At 46.2% G+C, this 22,125-nt stretch overlaps 1 protein-coding gene and 1 long non-coding RNA gene across 3 annotated transcripts in view; both read right to left on the bottom strand.

Moving 5' to 3' along the window:
* Window positions 1-1,433: 1,433 nt before the first annotated feature.
* Window positions 1,434-13,712, bottom strand: LOC136311897 (uncharacterized). Of its 2 annotated transcripts, XR_010726842.1 has the most exons (4): window positions 13,486-13,712; window positions 13,186-13,371; window positions 10,915-11,073; window positions 1,434-1,536 (listed from the first exon to the last, which is right to left on the bottom strand). It is a non-coding gene; the product is annotated as an uncharacterized lncRNA (long non-coding RNA). The 2 variants fall into 2 exon arrangements; XR_010726843.1 differs by lacking the exon at window positions 13,186-13,371 and having other exon boundaries at window positions 13,478-13,712.
* A 5,795-nt stretch (window positions 13,713-19,507) lies between these two features.
* Window positions 19,508-22,125, bottom strand: part of AGTR1 (angiotensin II receptor type 1) — a 52,493-nt gene continuing 49,875 nt past the window's right edge. The window contains exon 3 of the mRNA XM_066241383.1: window positions 19,508-21,578. Coding sequence (XP_066097480.1) covers window positions 20,453-21,532 — 1,080 coding nt within the window. The 5' untranslated portion in view covers window positions 21,533-21,578 and the 3' untranslated portion in view covers window positions 19,508-20,452. The remainder of the gene's footprint in view (window positions 21,579-22,125) is intronic.

Here is a 22,125-nt window from a genome sequence, read left to right as displayed (position 1 = left end):
CGGGCTGGCACTGGCAGACCCCTGACCACACAGCACTCTTTACCTGGACCCACTTGGAGCTGTTTCTCGTGCGGTTCTGGAACTCACAAACGGGACTGCATGCTTCCAAAGCAGCCAATGGCCGGTGAGATAGTGCGAGGAGACCGTATACCTTCCTGGTTTATACAGTCGGAAGCCCTGGGCTTCCCTGCGGGGCAGTGGTGGTGGGTCCTACCACCGTACACTTGTGATACGGTTTTCACATTCGAAACCTGCATCTTGTGCATTCGTGTTGGGTAATTGGGTGTTTATTTGCTCAATTTGCATAACAGGCTTACTGACATTTTTATTTGTAACAGACGCGCCTGTCATTCGCAGGAAGACTGACGCACTTTGGGAATATGGTGTTATGATAATACCACAAATGGCAGACCCTTTGGGCTGTGTGCAGAGTATTGTAAACACTCAATTAGCAGCAAAGGAAAAAAATGTAACCTTCCATGGCTTAGTATTGGTTGAGACATTTTCCACAGAAATATTAGAGTAGAATAATTGGTGGTTCCTATTATGTTTTATGATCTGCAGATTCTCAAATGCAGGTTTGTGATATTTCTTAATTCGATTATAGGTATAGTCACGTGTACCAAAGCAGGATTAATGGAGAATACATTCTATTATATATGTTTATGTTTTTATTCTATTACTGGACCCTGTGAAGTAGACTCTAAAGTTATATGTTTATAAGTTATGTTATTAGGTTGTGAATAATACAATTACCATATTTTTTTTCTTAACTTATAAGGATCAATTTACTCTAAGGGCTTCAATATGCATTTCCAGAGACACAATTTGGTCTATAACACTATGCAGGATTTCAATTCTTTTACATCTGTTAAGGTTTGTTTTATGGTCCAGGATATGGTCTATCTCGATGTCTGTCCTGCGGGCACTAGGGAAGAATGTGTGCTTTTTGCTGCTGTTGGATGCAGTGTTCTGTAAACACCAGAATCTTTTGGTTGATGGTGTTGGTGAGGTCTATATTTTTATTGATTGTCTGCCTACTTTTTCTAGCAGTTGTTGAGGGAGGGGTGTTGGAGTCTCCACTTATAATTATGAACTCGTCTATTTCTCCTTTCCGTTCCATTGGTTTTGCTTCACATATTTTGTAGTTCTGTTGCTTGGTGTGTACACATCCAGGGTTGCAACATCTTCTTGATGGATCGAGCCTTTCCTCATTATCTAACATCTCTCTCTGTCTCTGGATATTTTCCGTGCTCTCAAGGCTACTTTATCTGATATTAACACAGGCACTCTTTCTTTGGATGAATGCTTGTATCTCGTATCCTTTTTTCACCCTTTTACTTTCATCTTGCCCATATCATTATATTTGAAGCGAGATTCTTGTAGACAGCATATAGTTCGGTTGTATCAAAAAACGAAACAAAACAAGGCGACTCTTTCATTTTCTGCCTTTTATTTGGAACATCCGGACCTTTTACATTTGAGGTTGGAAGAATAACGCCTCCACCCAGATGTTCACATGGTGATCCTCAGAACCTAGAAAACAAAGGGTATTGAGGTGGATTTCAGATGGTTAATCAGCTGACCTTGACAAAGCAATAACTCAGTTGTCTGAATGGTAACCATGTAATCACACAAGTCCTTGAAAATACAAGAGGGAAGCAGGAGAGGTCAGAGTGATGCCAAGTGAGAAGGATGTGACTGACCTTGAGGACGGAGGAGGGAACCACAAGCCAAGGAATGCAAGCAGCCTCTGAAGGCTGGACAACGCAAGGAAATCAATCCCACACAGCCTGCAGGCAATGAAGACTTGTCGGCCCCTGGATTTTTGTCCAGGGAAACCCGTGCCAGTCTTCTGACCTACAGACTGTCACATAATAAGTTTGTGTTGCTAATGATGCCAAGTTTGTGGTAATTTGTTATAGTAGCAATAGAAAATCGATATATTTAACATAATCATTAATATGTTAGGTTTTATTATCTTTTGTTTTCTATTTGTTCTCTGTTTTTCATTTCTATTTTCCCTGACTTCTGTGCATTATTAAACATTTTTAAGAATTGCATTTTATTTATGTACAGTGTTTATGAGTATATATACTGGCTAGCCATTGCTTTAGGCATTACATTATGTAACCTAGTTTCTTACAGTCTACTGATCTCATTTACCCTCTTCCATGTATAATCATCTTAACTATTTTCTCTACATACGTTTGGAACCACATCAGCTAGTGTAATAATTTTTCCTTCAACAGTTGAACGTAATTTAGAAACCTTAAGAGAAGAGCTATTGTATTTACTGTATTTTGCTCCCTTGTGTTTGTGTCTCTCTCTGTGTGTGTATTTCTTACCATGATGTCCCAAATTTTCTCCTTTTATTTTTTCCCTTCTGCTTAGAGACATGCCTTCACCATTCTTTTGGGTAGGCGTGCAGTAGACAAATTCTCTTAGCTTTCCTTTATTTGAGAATCTCCACATCCTCACCAAACCCTGTTGTTTTTTTTATTTATTGATGATAGCATTCTGATAGGTGCAAGGTAACATCCCATTGTGGCCTTAATAGTGACATTGAGCATCTTTTCATATGTATATCCTCTGTATATCCTCTTTGGAGAGGTATCTGTTCAGGTCCTTTGTCCTTTGTCCATTTTTATATTGGATTGTTTTTTTGGTGTTGAGTTGTATAAGTTCTTTATAAATTTTAGGTTTTAACGACTTATTGGCAAATATGTTCTTCAGTTCAGTGAGTTGTCTTTTCATTTTGCTGAGGGTTTTTTTTGCTGTGCAAAACCTTTTTAGGTTGATGTAGCCTTATTTGTTTTATTTCTTTTGTTTTAATATCAGAAAAAAAAATACTACAAGAAATGTTAGAGATTTTACTGCCTATGTTTTCTTCTAGGACTTTTATGGTTTCGAGTTTAACATTTAAGTCTTTAATCCATTTTGAGTTTATTCTTGTGTGTGGTGTAAATTTGTGGTCTAGTGTCAATTTTTTGCATGTATCTGTCCAGTTTTCCCAACACCATTTATTAAATGGACTGTGTTTACTCCATTGTATGTTCTTTCTTCCTTTACCAAATAGACTGACCATAAAGGTGTAGGTTTATTTCTGGACTCTATTCTGTCCCATTGATCTATGTGTCTGTTTTTATTGCCAGTATCATGCTGTTTTGATTACTATGGCTTTTTAGTATAGTTTGATATCAGCTAGCATGACTCCTCCCACTTTATTCTTCTTTCTCAAGATTGCTGTGGCTACTCGGAGTCTTTTGGGAAAACACTATTTTTAGGAAACTATTTGATTTCTTGTGAGGCACTTATTTTGCATTTATTCATTTATTCCTTTGCTAGATCTTTTTCTAGGTTCAGAGGGCACCACAGTGGCATCCTCATGGGTCTTTCTGCGTTCACCTGTGCCCTCCCTGAGAACACGTAGTCTCCACCTGGTAGCCAAGAGTGAGCATTTACAGTGGCAAAGCAGTACACTAACTTTTCTCTTGAAAATATTCCAGCGGTTTTTCACCATAATTCAGAATGAATTCAGAGGGCTTATTATGAATAATTCAATAAGAAAACATTCCCGTGTGAGGGGCACTGGAGTTCTGAATTCTAGCCTTGGCTCTGCCACCCGAGGGTGACAGAGGGTGTGACCTTGAGAAAACAGCCAGTTTCTCTGAGCCTCTCTTCCTCTGTCTTAAAAATAAGGGTTTGGTGAGCCTCCCGCATCCCAGCACTGTCCCCTCTATTCCGTGGAGATAACAGGCATAAAGAACTTATGTGCGGAATTTAGAATCTTCATGTGTGTAGAAGTGTACATCTCCTCGTCTCTGAATGAATCCAGACAGTTTTCTACAGTGATGTTTCTTACAGCACAGCTCTTACAGTACCCTGGGGGATCCTGTCAAACCTTCACATTCCCCACACTTTTTTCCTGGGACGATCTTGGCCCAGGTGCCACGGTGGCTGGCTTCCCGTCACCTTTGCTCCAGGGCACCAGCACCCACCGGTCCCCCCGGATGCTACCCTGTTTTCAACTGAACCCCTGTGCTCTCCCCTAAACCAGGCCATCGCTATCCCTTCCCCCACTCTGTTTTTCTCCACACAGCACTTATCACCTATATGTTCTATGTATTTTATTTATTTCCTTGTATCTACTTATTTTACTTAATTTATTGATCTAATTATTTAATATTATTATTAGATAGATTTATTTATTCTCATTTATTATCTTCTTCTAGAATGTAATTTCTCTGATTGCAGAGGTTTGTTTATTTTAGCTTCTAAATATTCCTTGGAAGCTCTGTGTCCGACAATTTTAACAGTGCCGGGTGCGGAAAATATTTGTTGAGTGTGTGCCCGCCAGAGGGGATGGATTTCTCTAATGTGAACCTTGCGAAGATTTAATAATATTAAGACGGACTCCTTGTGGTTAATTGGGCCCAAATTTGAAATAGTTCCTAGAAGCCATTTGTTGACCAAGGCCTCTCACGTACTCTGCGTGCCAGGAACAACCACGGGCTGAGCCCTCAGCTTTCTGGACGCCTGTTGGCCTTGCCTGTGTCCACCCCGTTAGGCAAGTTCCCGGCTTAGTCATTATCATACTGCCATTCAACCGGTTGACTGTAACTTGCCCCGGCCAATCAGAGATGCGGAAACTGTATCATCATCTGCCTCTTTGCCAACTGCTCCCAACGGCTCATCTTTGAAAGCTTCGTTTGCACTTAGCAGATCTTGGTGGGAAATCTGGGCAAGAGCTTTATCTTTAAAAGATGGTCTTGCCTTTGGCGTGGGGAGGAGCACACTTTCAGTTTCCCCGGTTTGGAAACCTTTCTCTTGGAATCAAGTCTGTCCTTTTCTGTAGTGCCTGTCAGTGGATTTGTTAACACACGGATGGCTCAATTCACGTCTAGTGGTGCAATCTAACTTCTTTGTCGGTGACGACCAGAGAGGAGGGGTCGGAGGACTCAGAGCCTCCTCCGCACGGGTCTTCAGCGCTGCGCACAGGTCGGTCACCCTGGACGTGCCACCAGGCGCTATTTAACTGCAACATCACACGAACAGGAGGAAGCAGATTCCAGCGGCACTTGGAACACGAGGGAACAATATTCATGCCAACAAAACGAACAACATGACCCTCTCTACTGAAACCCCAAGATACTATGTGTGGAACACGAGCTGCAAAATGAAAGCGCTGGTTCACTCAGCACATAGGACTGTTCCCTGCGGGGGGGGGGGGTGATTGTGAGGGCGGGCTGGGGAGGGCAGTGGGGGGGTCTAACGGGGGTCGATGGTGATGGACAGACACCTGGCTCGGGGCGGTGAACACACAGTACAGCGTACAGATGACGTGCTGTATGATTTTGTTAACAGTGTCACCCCAAGAAATTCAATATAAAGGAAGGGGCACGATTGCTGTCAGGACTGGCTCTTACATGTATAGTTCAGCCCTGGGCGGCTTCACTAAGTGCGGGTGCTGAGCGAGGGCTGGAGGGGTGGAGCGGGCAGTGCGGAGGCCTTCTCGCCGCGTGACCGCGCATTGCTACGACCCGGGATGCGCTCACGGGTGTCCTACCTGCGCCTTTCCATCTTCCCTTAGACGGGAGTGGCTGAGCTGTGGACCAGGGATGGCTCACTTTGGAACTAGGATCCTACTTTGTTTTGAAGTGGGCTTTATCTTATTGTTTATAATTCTGAAATGTACACATAGGTATAGACAACAGGCTAGCAATTTCCAGAAGGAAAGAAGGGGTGGAGGGAGGGGGAGGGGGAGCAAAGGGGGTGCAACGGGAGTGGAAAGGGACTTTGCGTGGGGCATGGGGGCACGCTGCAGTGGGTAGGGCACGGTTATACTGAGTGGGGCACTCGAAACCACGTCAACGCAATAAATTAAAAATAAATAAAATGCCACCCAGATAGAAGCATTTTGTTTGAAAAACATTGAAGGCATCGATCGATGTTCACGTTTTCAGTCTGGCCACCAACTTTGAGTCTGGTGAACATCTAGCGTCAGAGGTTTAAGGGGGGAAAAATCTTGTTTTTTAAAATAATAAATCTGATTTCTTTTTATGCCAATGTTTGGCTGAAGAGCTCAATGTTCTTAACTCTCAGTGCCAAGCCCGGTGCTGGGCCTTCACCATGAAATGTGCAGAAAGTATCAGGAAACTGAAGGCTGAAGGAGAAGCCTCCGTTTTTCCTGGCATCTGTGTCTTGGGCCTCCTGCCGAGGATGCTGGGTCTGTGTAGGTTTTGCTGAGGTTTCAGGAACGAGCAGGGCCTGACATTTCCTTAGCGTATCCTGAGGTCAGTTTTATTTCTTGTGTAGACTGTTTTGTTCCTGACATTGACAAACCAGGGGGATGAGAAACAAGATGGCTGGCCCAGAGGGAACGTTCCTAATTCATGCGAACATATGAGGCAATGTGGCAACATTGCCATTCTTTACCCCCAAACCCCCTGAAAACTCCCAAACAAAAAACAACACAAGCAAACAGAAATCCCCAAACGGCTCTGGCCGGGTGACCGAGTGGTAGAATGAAGGCCTGGTGTGCGGAAGTCCCGGGTTCAATTCCAGTCAGGGCACACAGGAGAAGTGCCCATCTGCTTCTCTACCCCTCCGGCTCTCACTTCTCTCTCTCTCCTTCCTTCCCATAGCCATGGCTTGATTGGAGTGAGTTGGCCCTGGGTGCTGAGGACGGCTCCATGGCCTTCGCCTTAGGCCCTAAGAAGAGCTCCATTGCTCAACAACTGAGCAACACCCCAGATGGACAGAGCATTGCTCCCTAGTGGGCTTGCCGGGTGGATCCTGGTTGGGGCACATGTGGGAGTCTGTCTCTGTCTCCCCTCCTCTCACTGAATAATAACAATAAAAAAGAAATCCCTAAACCAACTGAACAACAAACAAAAAGTCCTCTGCCATGGCCTTTGCCGACTCTCTGAGTTGTCTTCTGCCGTCCTCAGTCGGAACGATTTTACTTCTCACGGGCTGTGTACAATGAAGCGGGTGGTATCATGCACTTTCTTCCATTATTTCACAGAGAACCAGGGCTTGCAAAAAAAAATAAAAAATTAAAAAATGCCACACATCATTTAAAGGAAGACAGATGGGAAATGGAAGCCATCCCTAAGCCCTGAAACCTGAAATGCTCAGCCTGCCCAGTAGCTTAAAAATTCATTGCCTCCTGGGTAACCTGACCTGATAGAGCTGGACTGGTGAGAACCCCGGGCCCGGTGTGGTGTGTTTATAACAGTACACACAGGTCATTTCCTCTCCTCTCCTAAACAGGCTTTTTTTTTTTTTTTTCAGATTGGTTTCAAGTTGATCCAGCTGCCTCTGGCTGAGGATATCGAGGCATAAATGTCCTCAATATGACAGAGAGCTAGCAGCTGTGGTCGGAAACCTGACTCTGTTGGAACCACCACCACTGTGAAGTTGCTCACTGCGGAAGCCACACGCGCTCAACTATTCGCCTCTGCGATAGCTTTCACATGGGGTCTGTCTTCATGGCAACGCTGAGAAGGTACATCTGACTGTCTTTGGTTTTTGTTTGTTTGTTTGTTTGTTTAGTTATAGATCTTTCCAAGAAAGGAAAGTAAACCAAGAGCTGTCGTATACATTGATCAGTGCCAGTCCCACATTTTCCACGCTGATTTCAGACAGTTTCATTTCCTCCTCCATCTAGCACAACGTGGACTCTGTCTTCATTACCATGAACTACACGCGTTTCGATTTGCTTTATGATTTTTTTTTTGGCTTGATGCGTGTAATATTTCTGTGCGGGGAGATGATATGACAATATATAATGTTAAGTGGGTTTCTGGGAAAGGAAATGGAATTTGTAAAAATAATCTGATCCATGTGGGTATTTCCCAGCTCATCACGGTGCTCTTTTAATCCAAGCCTTTTCTTAAATACTGTATTTGCAATTTAAGCGCTGCCACATGCTGCCACCGCCGTTACAAAGATACATTAGATTGATGGAGTGATGCTGCATTCTTTATGGCTGGAGAAAATAATGACTTCCTCCGTTCTCTCTAATCATGTTTTTATGGTTTGTTTTCCAAACTACGGCATACTTGACCTTAAAAGGGGAAAAAGACTGCACATTTCATTTAACGAGTAATAAAAAGTTGGGCTCTCATTTTGCATTTAAACCTATGGGGAATAGGTTTTACTATCAGCTCTCTTCATTATGGTCCCCAGGTCTCAGCCAGTGCGGGCTGACTCTGGCTGCTGGAGGGCCGCGCGTGTCAACAATTGAAAGTAGGGGCAGTGCACTCCGACCTAGTTTACTTTTGGTGTCTCCCACTTGAAATCGACTTTCTTGTCTTTGGTGAGATTTTAGGAAGCTACTCTTTCTTTTTTTTTCTTTTGTTTAGTGAAAGGAGGAGGGACAGAGAGACAGACTCCAGCATGTGCCCTGACCAGGATCCACCTGGCAAGCCCACTAGGGGGCGATGCTTTGCCCATCTGAGGTGTTGTTCCATTGCCCAGCAACCAAGCTCTTCTTAGTGCCTGAGGAGAAAGCTATGGAGCCATCCTCAGTATCCGGGGCCAGCTCACTCCAATCGAGCTGTGGCTGCAGGAGGGAAGACAGAGAGAGATGCGAGAGGAGGAGGAATGGAGAAGCAGATGAGCACTTCTCCTGTGTGCCTTGACTGGGAATCGAACCTGGGAGACCCACACGCTGGGCTGATGCTCTACCGCTGAGCCAACCGGCCAGAGCTAAGAAGTCACTCTTTCAAATAAAAGGCAACTACAAAACAAAACTCATGCTTTATCCACTCCCCATCACTATTTAACTTTAATGGCTCTCCCATTAAAATACTAAAATAAAGGATGATAATGATACTCTCAGTCATACCTTGTTTGAGCAACTATTTTGACAGCTGTGTTCTGCTTTGAAGTATACACGTGCGGAAGCTGGTCCTCTTCAAACTTCAGATGTCTTACCTCAGGCAATTTTGTGTGTTTTGCACCATTCATAAAAATGGGAAGACCCCCCCCCCCAATGGGACACTGGGAATAGTTAAAATAAACATTTTAAACATAATAAAAAGCATAACGACTCCATCCCTTTGGGAATGAAAAAACCTTGTAGATAAGATAAAAATAAATTTGGAACTTTCCCTTTCATTGTTTAGAACTGGAACTCCTCCTATTTTGACTGTGAAGACCTTACTTGTAAGCTATGAGGTTGAGGGATAGAGTAAGTTTATTTTTATTTATTTATTTATTTATTTAAAATGAAACCAGATTCACAGGATGTTCCACCTGTCACTTTGGGACCAAAGACTTCTAATAAAATTGCATTACATTCGTGCACTGCAGTGACTAAGCACTTGAGTCGTGCTGGTTAACTTAGTATCTCTCAACTTGACGAGTGACTCTGATAACTCACGGAGTTTAGAATTCTGGTCCGTTATTGAGGACTGTGTGGCAGTCGTCCTTAAGAAATCTTTGGAGATTTGAAGTAATATATTTTAGAAAACATGCTGAACAAAGATCTGTATGCTCTAGTTCATTCTGACTAGCCACAGATAAGTAGCAATTTGATAGCTCTATTTATTTTCTCCTTCTGAGCCGATGGGAGAAGGATCCTCCCAGGTCCCTGTTGCTCTCGCCACGCCTCTCTGAGCTTCAGTACAGGGTTGGAGGGTCCATGCTCTCCGTAACCTCTCTCCAGAAGGAATTATTAGTGTAAATGAGACATGAAATATTCAGAATCCATCTAATTCATTCCATGATCACTCAAGAATTTGATGTTTCCACTGCTTCCTAACACAGTGTAGAGAACACGTTTCACTTTATCCATTAGGATTTGTTTGATGAATGTCAACTTATTTTTTCAAAATATCTAAGTGGATCAGCCTTAAAGTTTAGTCAGCAAAACAGTGACTAAGTTGTCACTCAAGTCTACGCGTAACCCAGGCATTGCACTGCCACTTTCTAGATGGGTTTTCCAGGTTTGTTGTTTTGAGTCTTCGTCATTGACACTCAGTCACGGAGCTCAGTCCGCGAAGACGGGCGAAGAGCTACACCTGTCTGGAGGTTCGTGTGCGCACAGGAGGCGCAGTGCTGGGGGGTGACTTTTCTGGCTGAATGTCCACCCTGCACCGAACATACCACGTCATCACACCGGTCTCCTTCTCTGACACAACCTTGTATGTTTGGGAAGCATATCACACACCAGCAGCTGTGGCTTCTGCCTAATTTCAGTGTCTCAGCTCTGACTGCTGGGTTTCTTTTAGTTGCTTGTAGTGAAGTGTCAAAGCAGGAGGCCATGGGGACTTTCTTTCTTTTTTTTATTCTTTTCCGAGTGAGAGGAGGGGAGATAGACAGACTCCCACATGCATCCCAACTGGGACCCACCCAGTGACCCCTGTCTGGGGCCAATGCTCTGCCCATTTGGAGCCGTGCTTACAACTGAGATATTTTTAGTGCCCAAGACGGAGGCTCCATGGAGCCATTCTCAGCACCTGGGGTGATGTGCTTGAACCAATCAAGCCATGGCTGCGGGAGGGGAAGAGAGGGAGAGAGAGAGAAGAGGAGGAGGTGGGGTAGAGAAGCAGATGGTCGCTTCTCCTGTGTGCCCTGACTGGGAATTGAACCCGGGACACCTGAGGGTTTACCACCAAGCCAACCAGCCAGGGCTGGGACTTCCTTATCGATCACTGGCAGCATGTAGATACCAGATTTTGGAGCTGCAGGGACTTCAGAGCTTGTCTCAGCCAATCCTTAATTCTATGGAGGAGGGGACTGGACTCAGGGAGATTAAGCACCTCGCTCCGGGCTCCACGGCCACTAAGCCGTGGGCTTGTCTGACTGCCGGACCACCTCCACGCTCTCCACGGGTCCCTGCGAGGCTGTGTGGGTGGGCTGACGCAGGGCTCGTACCTTGAATTGTGTGGTGTCCCTTACCTGGCTCTGATCTACTTCTTAGATGTCCCCCTTTGCCTTCAGGTCCGTCGTCTTCCATTTCCTCTGGCGGCTTCTGGATCTTTGCAAAAAGCTTGCTGTAGATGCCCTGGGCTCGGGGAGGCTGAGAAGTCACACAGGAAGGTGGACATGCTCGGACTCCTGGGAAAGACAGGAGGGCTTATCGAAGTGGACACCAGGCAGTTCAGCCCCAGGAGTGCTGGGAGGCTAAGCGTGAACATACGAGTCTCCGCGTGTGTTTCACGGTGCATTCTTCTGTGCCTGCAACTGCCTATTAAATTTTTACGAGCGTGTTTTATTCAAGCCAGAGCCAGAAGGATGAAGAGTTTATGAAAGGATCACATTTCCTTGGGCTGTAGTAGGAATCCCTTGACATCGGTCAATCTGTTCATGAAACATACATGCTGAGTGTGTGTGTGTGTGTGTGTGTGTGTGTGTGTTTGTGTGTGTGTGTGTGTGTGTCGGGGCATGACAAATTATTATTTCCACAAACTTGCATTTTCTTTAGGATGCTTGTGGGATATTACTGAACAAGCTACCATGAATTGATTCTGAAAATAATTTTCCCTGGTCTATTTTTTCTTTTTCTTTTTTAAAGTGAGAGGAAGGGAGATAGAGAGACAGACTCCTGCATGTGCCCTGAACAAGATCCTCCTGGCCACCATGTCTGGGGCTGATGCTCTGGCCATCTGGGGTCAGGCTCCCAATGGAGCTATTTTTACCATCTGAGGTGGAGGCTCCGGGGAGCCATCCTCAGCACCCAGGGCTGCTCACTCAGATCAATCAAGCCAAAGCCATGGGAGGGAAAGAGAGACAGAGAGAGAAACAGAGAGCAAGAGAGAAGGGGGAGGGGAGGGGTAGAGGAGCAGATGGTTGCTTCTCCTGTGTGCCCTGACTGGGAATCGAACCAGAACATCCATATGCTGGGTGGTGCTCTACCACTGAGCCAACTAGCCAGGGTCCCTGGTCTCTTGAACAAGGATATATGTTACTATTTTTACTTCGGTAAGTATAAACATTGATGATATCTTAAAACTGCTCCTTAAGATACTTTTTTTACAATAAATGAACCCTGTTCTGGCTTCCACCTTCTACTTTCTCAAAGCCCTTTCCTTAGTGACAGTTATGGGCATGTTTGTGCCTTTCTATTACATAATAAGAGGGCTGCCATCTAACGTGCTTCTGGGTGTACTTGGGGCTGGTTTGAGTTGACACAAATGAATTACAATTGCAAATTATGATGTAACTCTGCCATTCTTCATTGGGAGCTGTGGCTGAAAGCTGGCACGGCCCAATTACCAGGCAGGACACTGCCTTGTGAGTGAGGCTCCGCCACGGAGGAGGCCATGCCTTCTCTCCGGAAACAACAACAACAAAAAAAACACAACAGCTTTGAACTGTCAGGAAATAGCAGCGGCTCTTGAAGGCTAATCATTACCAGCTTTTGTCATATGGTTGTAATTGTTGCATGAATTCTGCTTCAATCAGGGAAAAGTACGCTTAAGTGCCAGTAAAAGTTTTTACGCCGCTATGAAATTTTGCAATTTACGGCTTTGTGCAGATCGGCCTGCGTTACTAGGCAACACGGTGCGTGTCGTTCACTCAAATTATTCCTTAATCCCTGGCATTGCTACAAACTCTAGCAGGAAAAAAACACAAAAAAAACCCCACCATCGACAACAAAACCATCATAAAATTTTATAACATAGGGACAAATCCGATGACAACAGTGAAATGGAAGTTGCAAAGCTGAAAGAATAACAACCCAAAAGCAGTATTTAAAAAAAAAAATGCACTGGATGGAAAACAATAAGAATACTTAGCTTCACTGTAGTCACCTCAGAAAGAAAGAAAAAAAAAATCATTGCAAATGGATTTAATGATCACGTAGTTCTCTGATTGGCCATTGAGCGGCCCGGTTTTTGGCACTTGAGCAGGCGTATTTGTGATGCTGCTGTTGATTAAGAAGTACCCAGCAGGCTCGACAATGACCAGGGAAGTGTGTGTTGTTGCTTGCTGGCTGTGTATCCGTCTGCATTTGGGGGGAAGATAAAACCTGGAGACAGACACAAAGGTTCTGGCGCTCCACCGCGGAGGAGACTGGATGGACACTGGGAGCCACCCCGCTGCGCTCGGGGACCGCGTGTGGGCATCTCCGCGCCCTCTGAGCGCCCTCAGGTCACAGGCAGGAGAGTGCAGCTTGTTCCCCAAAGCCAGACACAGTTACACAGCCGGGTCAGAGCAGCCACAGACCTCTCCGAGATGTCTGACGGCTCAGAGCAGGACAAGAGCAACCCCAGACGCCCGGTGGGGGCAGCCCTGGTGACCCTGGCTTCGTGGGGTTTGGAAGGGCTTTCTGGTCTGAGTGCTTTCAGTGTTCTGAGCGTCTGTTATTATTCTTCTCAAACAGGCTCCACTGATGTTTCGTACGAAGGCACCCTGTCAAAAGGAACAGACCTCAAGTCTCAAGCAGGAGCTCCCCGAGGCTCATTTTAGCACAACTGTCACCCACAGGACGTGCTTCCTGGGCATGTGGCTTACATACCCACTGACCTTCTGGACTGGACCCTCACCCTCACGTTCGAAAATCACTGCTCCGGACCAGTGCCCTCCTGAGGCAGGACGGGGTTCCTCCCTGCCACCGGCCGGTGGCTTTGCAGGCTCAGTGTCTCAGGGGTTGGGAGTCCTGACCCCCGGTGACATGCAGAAGTTGTCGCCGTGAACTGGGGACAAGCTGCCACCGAGCGGGGTTTGGCCTTACTAGAGCAGCTTCCACGTGGAACGAGCTGCTGCTTCCTAATTGCCTGCAAACAAACTTGCCTTTGCTCCTCTCCCTCCCAGATTCCCGGGGGTGGGGTGTGTGTGATTTGTCATTTCCTCTATCTGCCTGGCCCTATTGTCGGGGCCGACCTGTGGGGTGCCTTTAAGAGTCCCAGAAACACTTTCGTTTGGCTCCAGAGCTCTCTCCTCTCTGTCTGATGCTTCAGAACTGAAATTCCACCTGTGAAATGCCTTCCCTGCGAGCCACTGTCCCGTGTGGGAGAAGAAGGCCTCCCGGGAGGGCCCAGTTCACCCTTCAGGACCTTCGTGTCATCGTGGGTAAAACAGGGGGCTGCGGAAGATCACACCCAAGGACATTTCTTCCCTAAAGTTGGTAACACATGATATCTTATTAGGGTACTTCTGAAGGAACTGCAGCCCACCTGGGTAAGGGGCAGGAAGAGAGCAATGTATAATAACATCAAAGCAAGGGATTCGGTAAGCAAGAGATTAGCCAAGAAGGTTATGAAAAGAACATACGGCTCAAGGGAACAAAAATTAATCTTTAACTTCAGTAACATTCATCACCTGCCACTAGTTTTTTCCTTGTTTGTTTGTTTAAATGTGAAGTTACATGAACAACATCAATAAATTTCTATGCTTACACGTGGTAAATAGAGAAAATGAATGTGTACTTCTAGGTATTTGCTACACCAGGGGTCCCCAAACTACGGGCCCGTGGGCTGCATGTGGCCCCCTGAGGCCATTTATCCAGCCCCCCGCCGCACTTCCGGAAGGGCACCTCTTTCCTTGGTGGTCAGTGAGAGGAGCATAGTTCCCATTGAAATACTGGTCAGTTTGTTGATTTAAATTTTCTTGTTATTTATTTTAAATATTGTATTAGTTCCTGTTTTTTTTTCTTTAAAATAAGATATGTGCAGTGTGTATAGGGATTTGTTCATTGTTTCTTTTTTATAGTTCGGCCCTCCAACGGTCTGAGGGACAGTGAACTGGCCCCCTTTGTAAAAAGTTTGGGGACCCCTGCGCTACACATTGATTTACATTTAAAAGTTTAAAAAAATGCTGTTTTAGAATTTTCAAATAGCTGTAGATTATGAGACCTTCTTAAAAACTAAGCCCAATGATAATGAAATGAATGTAAGAAGAAAGATGGTCGCCTGCTCGTGGTGGCGCAGTGGATAGAGTGTCAACCTGGCATGCTGAGGTCGCCTGTTCGAAACCCTGGGCTTGCCTGGTCAAGGCACATATGGGAGTTGGTGCTTCCTGCTCCTCCCCCTTCTCTCTCTCTCTCTCCTCTCTCTAAAAATGAAAAAAAAAATTCTAAAAAAGAACGTTTGAGAGGTGATTCCAGAGTTCCATCTCATGGATGCGCCCCACGAGTGTGCCTTCACAAGTGGGTGTCCGCGGAGATCACAGGGGCCCTGCCACGCACAGGGCAGTGAGTAGCCGGTGAGTGGGAACAGCAGTAAGTGACAGATCAGATTGGCAGAAAGAAAGGGATAGATGGAGATGGAATTGGGAGCCCCTCGATCCCATGAGAAATGCTTCTGCCTCCCGCCATTAGGACGGGCACGCCTGTGCGAGAACCCCTGGACTGCCAGTTGCCGTGTGGACACTTCTTTACCTTAGTAGTGTGAGCCCAGGAACTTTTCCCGTGCGTGCGTGCGTGGGGGAGTAGAGGAGCGCCTGCCTCAGGTGTGGGTCATGTCCCGCAGCAAGGCTAGACTACTTCACAAGGGAAACGGGTCTCACTGCCCCAAGGAAGGTGGGGACGGACGAGGAAGGGGTGCAGAGGGGGTGTGTGTGAGATGGGGCGAAGTGCGGGCTGCATTTGGTCTGGAGAGAGGTATCCAGATGGGTGGGGAAGGTTTTGAATCAAGGAAATCCCTTAGTGTGTTTGTGTGTGTGTGTGTGTGTGTGTGTGTGTGTCTGAGAGAGAGAGAGAGAGAGAGAGAGAGAGAGAGAGAAAGAGAGATTGGAGCTGCTTCATGCCTGTATCACACAGAACAGGGGTGCCTTGCACGCAGCTGGTGTGGAATAGTGAGCTAATTCGTACACTGAACTGGGGAAAGCAGATGGATGTTTGTTTATTATTTATTTATTTATTTTACAGGGACAGAGAGAGAGTCAGATCGAGGGATAGATAGGGACAGACAGACAGGAATGGAGAGAGATGAGAAGCATCAATCATCAGTTTTTTGTTGTGACACCTTAGTTGTTCATTGATTGCTTTCTCATATGTGCCTTGACCGCGGGCCTTCAGCAGACCGAGTAACTCCTTGCTCAAGCCAGTAACCTTGGGTCCATGCTAGTGAGCTTTTTTTTTGCTCAAGCCAAATGAGCCTGCGCTCAAGCCGGCAACCCCGGGGTCTCGAACCTCGGTCCTTCCGCATCCCAGTCCGACGCTCTATCCACTGCGCCACCGCCTGGTCAGGCGGATGTTTAGAATTAGACCATGGGAATGTGAATCTCTCAGGTTTCTACAGAAAATTCTGGAGGTCTGGGACTTTCTCAGGGAGCCTGAGTCGATCCCATTTAGGTTTCCACTGGCATCACAAACACATCACCGCTCTTATCAAGTACCCCACCGGGCGACCCTCCCATCAGAGGACCGGACACCTTCACATCCCCACCGTCGCTGAACTGGGGGTGGGATGTGCTTGGCGTAGACAGAAGAGCTCTACTACAGTCAAACAGCCGGACAAGAGTCAGACCTAACAGAGATACCTTGCGTCAGAAAGATCCGTCCTGCGACTCTACACCTCCACCCACAGTCCTGCGTGAGAAATCCCCTTAGGAATCGAGGGTCAAGAAGACGGCTTCGTGTGGCTGCCGGCCCGCCCTCGCTCTGAGCAGCAGAGCGGGAGATGCAGTGGGGTGGGTCTTCTCAGCCCCGCTGCCACAACCCTCAGCCTGCGTCCTCCGTGGCTCCGCCTCCTCCTTTCTGCTGACCTTCTTTCTGGTTTCTCTCACATTACCCTGTGGAATGGACTCTTCCCCGGAAGCTGCTCAAATCTTCTATGGGTGTCTAGACCTCCTAAAAGGGAGGATGCTAAGTTGTCACATACGTCGAGACAAGGGAAAGTTGAGGCAGCTAGGCCATATATATTTGAGCTCTTGGGTGGTGTGGAGAGCTCATCTCCCCTCTTTAGTTAATATTTCATGGTCCAAATCCTGTGTGTTATAATTTTTCAGACAAGAGAAGAGTGTTTTACCCGTGTGCCACCTTTGGGGGGAAAATCTCAGTTGACAATAACTTACACTAGGATGTACTGAGGTCCCCACTCTTACTCCCATCCAGTTACGGGTCCTTCCTAACGTCACACCTCTTCCCCTCTGACACACACGACACTAGATGTCTCGGCATCACCCTCTTATAATATGACACACCAAAGAGGAACAGTCCTCATGACTTCTTATGAAGAGAGAGACCAAGAAGTTATTTTGGGACCTAGGCTGGCATCATTCCTGCCGACGGCCAGTGGCTGATGGGCTGGCCCCTTCAGAAGGGAAATTCTTATGGGTCGAGTGGGAGGAAATGCATACAGATCTCAGCAATAGTTCCTTATCGTCTGTCCCTTGATTAGAGACACAGGTGTAGGTTTCAAAGTAGGAGGTGGGCAGGGATACAGCCGGGCATCAGAGCAAGTAAAAGGAATGACTCAAACATCGCTAGGGTTTGCTTGCCTTCAGTGTTAACTTCGCTCTCACAAGGGCCTGTTTGAAAAATCCGTAGGGAAAGACTGGGATTGGTGCGCTTCAAGCCTGGACCGATGAACTGTGTCCTGGGTTTAAGGTCCTGTAGGAAAATGGCGGTCCCGCCTTTGGGTGAGAGGCAGGAGAGTCTCACGATAAGGGACCCTGCCCAGATCACTCTGTGAGTGTCCGCTGCACAAATAAATTCCAGGTCACATTTTAACTGACTCGATCAAAGTTTTAAATTTGGAAAATCTGACTCTCTGATCATAAGTTCCAATATCCCACCTCTTCCCTTTCCTGATTCTTTTAAATTGACTAATTCTGAGCATGATTTTATATTATTTTTTATTACAGTTTGCATTCAGCACGGTTTCTTATTAGTTTTGGGTGTACAGCAGAATGGTCAGTTTATCCTTCAGTCTCACCAAAGCCTTCGGTCCGGTGCTACAGAGGACCCTGGGGGTCAGTGGCTGGCGTTAGGTGAGTGAAACGGAAGAAATATGTCATAGGACAGTGAGAGGGGCATGTGCAACCACGTTGACTCACAGAATAACTCTGCCCTTGGGAGGGGGAATGTGACAGGCTGTTCTGTGGAGTTTCTGCCCAGCCCACCCGGGCCTCTGTGAATGGGCCCATCACCACACCCCCACCAGCTACTTTCTACACCACCCTCCTGCTTGACCACTGTGCGTGGAGCCCGATGGGCACCTCAGCTGGGTCTGTGTGGACCCCACAAGCACACAGGGCTCGAGGGAGAAGAGTGAGGCCACTGCCCACGGGCAGCAGAGATGCCCGGCCCTTTCTGCAGGGCAGCCTCACCCCTGCGGTGGCACCCAGAGAGGTCAGGTCACATTTCCCTTTCTGCATCAATGTCATCAACAGTCCCTGCCACTGAGTCTGAGGGGAGATGTGTTCGTGCCTAACTGCTGGCACTGGTATTGGAAATGGTTTCAAGTCTCCCGCAAAATCTTTGGCAATACATATTAGAGACAGTCAGCTGTTTCTATCTGTGCGTTCAGGTGTACCGCTTCTTGGAGTGCGTCGTGAGCACTTTATCAGATTCCTCTCCTTGAATGGTCATCACAGTGCAATTTATGATACTGAAAAAAGAAAAATCAGAAAAGGAAGCTCACTGGCCTGATTTGGGGATTAGCTAACTATATTAGTGTGTGGCGGGGAGGTAGCTCTGTAACGTGATGCAATTATTTAAATGTTTTAGAAAAAATATTGTCCCTGGCCAGGTTGAGCAGTTGAGTTGAGCATCATTCTGATACGTCAAGGTTGTGTGTTCGATCCCCGCTCAGGGCATATACAAGAAACAACCAATCAATGCATAAATAAGTAGAAGGACAAATCAGTGTTTCTCTCTCTCCTTTCTTCTCTTTCTGAAAAATCAATCCATAAAAAATATTTAACGATGCAGCAATCTACTATGTGATGACACTAAGTGAAAAAGCCCATGTAAAAATACTATTCACATTATGACTCTGCTATCATGACTGATATGTGTGTGTATACAATGAATACAAAAAAGCAAAAGCACCCACATGTTAAAAACAGTAATTTTTTGAGTGAAAGATCCACACGACTTATTTTTATGCTTTCCTGTATCTTATAAATTTCCTACAGTGATCATCTGTATAATTATAAAAATCCTATTATTAAAAAATGTAAAATTATGTATTATCTTAGTGTTGTAAGGACTCTTTCTCTTTGTTGCATGAAAAGCTTTGGAAATTCAAAATGAGGTGTTTATTCCATGTTGCGCAGTAGAATAAAATGTATTCTTTATCATTGCAATGGCAGGAGAGAACATCTACAACCAACAGTGCTGAACCCTCAGTTGTATCAAAATTTAAATGGAAATATGTTTGGACGTATTCACAATTGTCTTGTTTTAAATATATATTGGGGAGGGGGAGGGGCACAAAGAAAACTAGATAGAAGGTGACAGAGGACAATCTGACTTTGGGTGATGGGTATGCAACATAATTGAAAGACAAGATAACCTGGACTTGTTATCTTTGAATATATGTATCCTGATTTATTGATGTCGCCCCATTAAAAAAAATAAAATTAAAAAAAAATAAAAAAAATAAATATATATCAGCCTCTCTTTGAAGTAATTCAGATAAAATATAGTATGATAGTTATTTTAATTTTAATGCAAATATAACTTTATACCAGATTTTAATCAAGTAACAACAATTTAGAGATATAGATATACATACACATATATAGGTAGAATATATACCTTTGAAAATGGTAAGGCATACTTTACGATATATAATCTCTTTACCATAAAATATATATACGTCTCAGATATGGAATAAAACTATTGACCAGGAAAACACGATGACCTGGAACTCAAGTTGACACCTTGACAAGCAGTTGAACTTTCACCCGTGACACCGGTGACACCATTGCACAGAAAACCATTCCGCGGCACGGTTTGGCAGCGTGAACCGGTGAGACGCTGGCTGGGTCTCACAAGTTGCTGAAACCTGACGACTTCTGCGTAGCAAGTCTCTGCACGAAATGTAGAGTGTAGGAGCAGGTGCAAGTGGACCACAGTGGCCAGGGGCTAAACAGGCACAAACGCGTTACCACCGCTCTCTGGAAACTGGGAGAGCCACCCTGAGCTCCGATCTCCTGCTGCCCGTCTGAAGGTTTAAACTATTCTAAACACGTTTACGCGGACATCAGACGGAACAGAACAGGTACGGACCGGGGAGATGGCATGGCCGCCAGCCAGAATTTTCCAAATCAGCGCAGTCATCCTCTTTCTGACACTGTTCTTTGAGCCGCCGTCGTCTAACCTGATGCAAGATGTGGCCCGACGTGGGTTGGCTCTGCTTGGCAGCGAAGGGACAGGTTTTTGTTCAGAGCTTCAGAAATGCCAGGTCGGTCCGCCCGACCCACGTTTCTCTTCATTGTCTGAGAGGGAGCTAGCACTGACTGGGCAGGGAAGTCCTGCGGAGGAATGTTGCTCTCGATCCCGTCCCCTCACCGATGACCTCGTGGACAGGGTTCCGGGGCGTCACTCCACCTCGGCGCACGGCGCGGGCTTCTTGGTGGACGAGTTGCCGTGCTCCGAGGGGCGGTAGGAGAGCGTGCTCATTTTCGTGGACAGGCTCGAGTGGGACTTGGCCTTGGGGGGGATGTATTTCAGCAGCTGGAGAAAATACTTCTTAAATTTCTTCCCCAGGAAGCCATAGAAGAGAGGGTTCAGGCAGTTGTTGAAGTAAGCGATGCAGATGGTGATGGGCATGGCGGTGTCCACCACGTCGGCCACGTGACAGTCCTGGATGAACCCCAGCTGGATCAGGACGTCCAGGAAGGTGAAGATCTGATGGGGCACCCAGGAGAAGAAGAAGAACAGCACGATGGCCATGATGATCTTAAAGATGTCGTCATTCCTCGGCTTGTTCTTCTGGATCTCGTAGGCCTTCTTCAGGGCCTTCCAGATGAGCGTGTAGCTGGTGAGGATGATGAGGAAGGGCAGCAGGAAGCCCAGGATGTTCTTGGTGAGGCCCAGCCCGACGGGGAGGGTGGAGTTCTGGAACTCGTAATGGAAAGCGCAGACGGTGATGTTGGTGTTCTCGATGAAGAAGACGTTGCGGTGGATGACGGTCGGCAGGCTGGCCAAGGCCGCCAGGAGCCAGATGACGATGCAGGTGACTTTGGCCACCAGCATGGTGCGGCGGAGACGGGACTTCATGGGGTGGACGATGGCCAGGTAGCGGTCGATGCTGAGACAGGTGAGGAGGAAGACGCTGGCGTAGAGGTTGAAGCTGACGCTGGCCGAGGCGATCTTGCACAGGTAGTTGCCGAAGGGCCACCTGTACTCCATCGCCGTGTAGACGGCCCACAGGGGCAGCGTCAGCAGGAAGCAGAGGTCGGCCAGGGCCAAGTTCAGCAGGAAAACACTGGCCACGGTCTTCAGCTTCATGTAGAAGTAAATGACGACCACCACCAGGCTGTTGCCGAACATGCCCACCACGAAGATGATGCTGTACAGCGTTGGGATCATGATGAAGATGTAGTTGTGCCTCCCGGCTTTGGGGCAGGTGTCCCGGATCCTTTGAATGCCATCGTCCCCCGAGGAGTTGGAGAGCATCTCGAGCTCCCGGTGAGTCAGCCGGGGCCACGAACGCCGAGCGCGCCTGGGGGAGATAAAGACGGGAAGGTTAAAAAAAGAAAAGAAGGGAAGAAAAGTTAACTTTCATTTCTAAACATGGATAAGTTTATTTCTCCATCATAAGCAACAGTAACTCAACTTCAGTTTCAGGAAAACAAGCAAACAAACCAATAACTAGATCGTATTTTCTGGAGAAAAACGGTGAGCTAATCTATTCTAGATTACAGATTTAAATGAATTTTTAGAGCATATTGCTTTTCGGGGAAGTGATAATATCCTCCGAACAAGCAGAAGTAGGATCCTATGTGAATAAAAATTATAGGTAATTTTATAGAGAGGTAAAAAGACCTAGAGGTCTTGTGTGTGTGTGTGTGTGTGTGTTTCTAGAAGAAAATTATAGCTTTCAGGTTGATTTAAAAAAAACGTAATCTAAATCTCAAAAAAAAAAAAACAAAACAAACCCACTACTGAATTAAACTAGTTGTTTAGGAAAGACCTGAGTTTTTCCTAAGGGGAGCAAGGCCAATCAATTCGCCTTTAATCTCAAAAGTGTGACACACATGTACCATCTT

The sequence above is a fragment of the Saccopteryx bilineata genome, chromosome 8, assembly GCF_036850765.1.
Source record: "Saccopteryx bilineata isolate mSacBil1 chromosome 8, mSacBil1_pri_phased_curated, whole genome shotgun sequence".
In the NCBI taxonomy this organism is placed as follows: Eukaryota; Metazoa; Chordata; class Mammalia; order Chiroptera; family Emballonuridae; genus Saccopteryx; species Saccopteryx bilineata.
The sequence above is the reverse complement of the archived record's forward strand: the minus strand, read 5'-3'. Positions and strand labels throughout refer to the sequence as shown.